This window comes from Rhagoletis pomonella, unplaced genomic scaffold (assembly GCF_013731165.1).
Source record: "Rhagoletis pomonella isolate Grant_MI unplaced genomic scaffold, Rhpom_1.0 Rhpom_scaffold_00009, whole genome shotgun sequence".
NCBI classification, from domain to species: Eukaryota; Metazoa; Arthropoda; class Insecta; order Diptera; family Tephritidae; genus Rhagoletis; species Rhagoletis pomonella.
The window spans coordinates 35354793-35356445 of NW_023458563.1; the positions used below are offsets into that span (position 1 = coordinate 35354793).

Genomic DNA, 1653 nt, shown 5'->3' on the forward strand with positions numbered 1-1653 from the left:
AACAGGAGTGGAAACTTCTCGAAAACGTGCAAGTACATATCTACAGCTTGGAGTCCTGCCAATGTAGTTTCCCTTCTTGATTGAAGTAATCTTCGAATCCTTTCCTTACGGACTGACCAGCATTTTTAGATTTTTGATGTTGCTCACCAGATGGTGCAGCGGATACAGATGACGCGACTGAGTATGGCAAATCTAAATATCCATTCTTGTAGCTCAACATATTATGTAAAAGGCAACACGTTTTCGTTATGAGCTCTACGGACATGTTCATTTTATGCTGTAGAATTTTAACCTGTTGGCCAGAATTCCGAAGTCATGCTCCACAACATGTCGAGCGCGAGAAATACGAATATTAAATATTTGTTTTTCTTTTATATTTGTATTGTATGAGTACGGCTTCATAATGTGTTTCTGAAGCGGGAATGCATCATCGCCGACTATTACATAGGGAAGTTTTCACCCATTCCCAATTATTTCGTCTGGCGGGAAGTATTTATCTGCATCATCGATAACTTTTTTCAAGTCACTCTGTAACAAAACGCCTGCATCATGGGTGCGTCCATTACAACCCACATCTATATATATAAAACGGCAATCAGCATCGACTAAAGCCAATAACACAATACTGTTAGTCCCCTTGTAATTATAGAAATATGAGCCGTCTTTCCGTAAAGACTGAAACACAATATGTTTCCCATCCAACGCTCCTATACAGTGGGGAAATTGCCATTTCATCGCAAAGGTTTCTGCAATAATTTTCCATTCCGTAATTGTTGTCGGAAACTATAAGAACAATAAAATAAAAATTGTTCTCATTATTTCAGAAAGCAACTGCAAATTTGGATCAACAAATAAAAGGCGTCAAGAGCTTGCTTGAGAAGCGATTGGACGATAGGAGTGATTATGATTGGCTCGGCCAACAGGTTATTTTCGAGTTTAAATCTATAAGAAATGAAGATTTGCGCGCTGAGACTGCTTGCAAAATTCAAACGATTTTGCGAGAAGCTAAATTGAAGGATAAATCTCTTGAAAACCAACATATTGATGAAAATTTCACAAGCGAATTTTTAAACGACTATGTCAAGTAGCATTAGCATATCTTCATCGCAAAACAAGAACTTTAGCGCATCAAGTTTCTCACTTCACGCTATTTCAAATAGCCCGGGTGAAAGAACTACCCGCTCCCCGGATATTTTACAGAAATCCCTGGATGGTATTCTAGACGATGAAGATTTCTTTCAATGATTTGATTTATGATTTATTGTATTTCTTTTCTCTTTATTGCTAATAAAAAAGTATTATTTACAAACCTTTAAATAATCGTCTTTAAAATGTTTCCAGATCGCTCTACACACTTCTGGAATAGGGCTACAAAGAAATGAGCATGATAATAGAGTCTGATGATTTGTGCTCTTTAATGTTTCGCCGGTCGCCAGGAATCGAAGTGTGGCAGCTAATTTTTCTGTTGGAGATACTGATTGCCGCATAATAGTATTGTTTACGCGGGGGTTTGGTAGATAACTGACGCTCAGGTGTCCCAGAGCCTTTATTTATAACAAAAACTCTTAACCTACACATACACAATTCTTACCCTAACCATAGTATATCTAAAACATGTGTGTTGCACTACACATGTAGTAGGTATGTATAACT

General features: G+C 37.4%; 1 protein-coding gene across 1 annotated transcript; it reads right to left on the reverse strand.

The window, feature by feature from the left end:
* Positions 1-1499, reverse strand: LOC118745905. The gene is made up of 2 exons (XM_036479563.1): positions 1311-1499; positions 1-783 (listed from the first exon to the last, which is right to left on the reverse strand). Exons 1-2 carry the CDS (start codon positions 1485-1487, stop codon positions 457-459), a joined length of 504 nt encoding a protein of 167 aa, XP_036335456.1. The 5' UTR covers positions 1488-1499; the 3' UTR covers positions 1-456.
* Between the last annotated feature and the right edge of the window lie 154 nt (positions 1500-1653).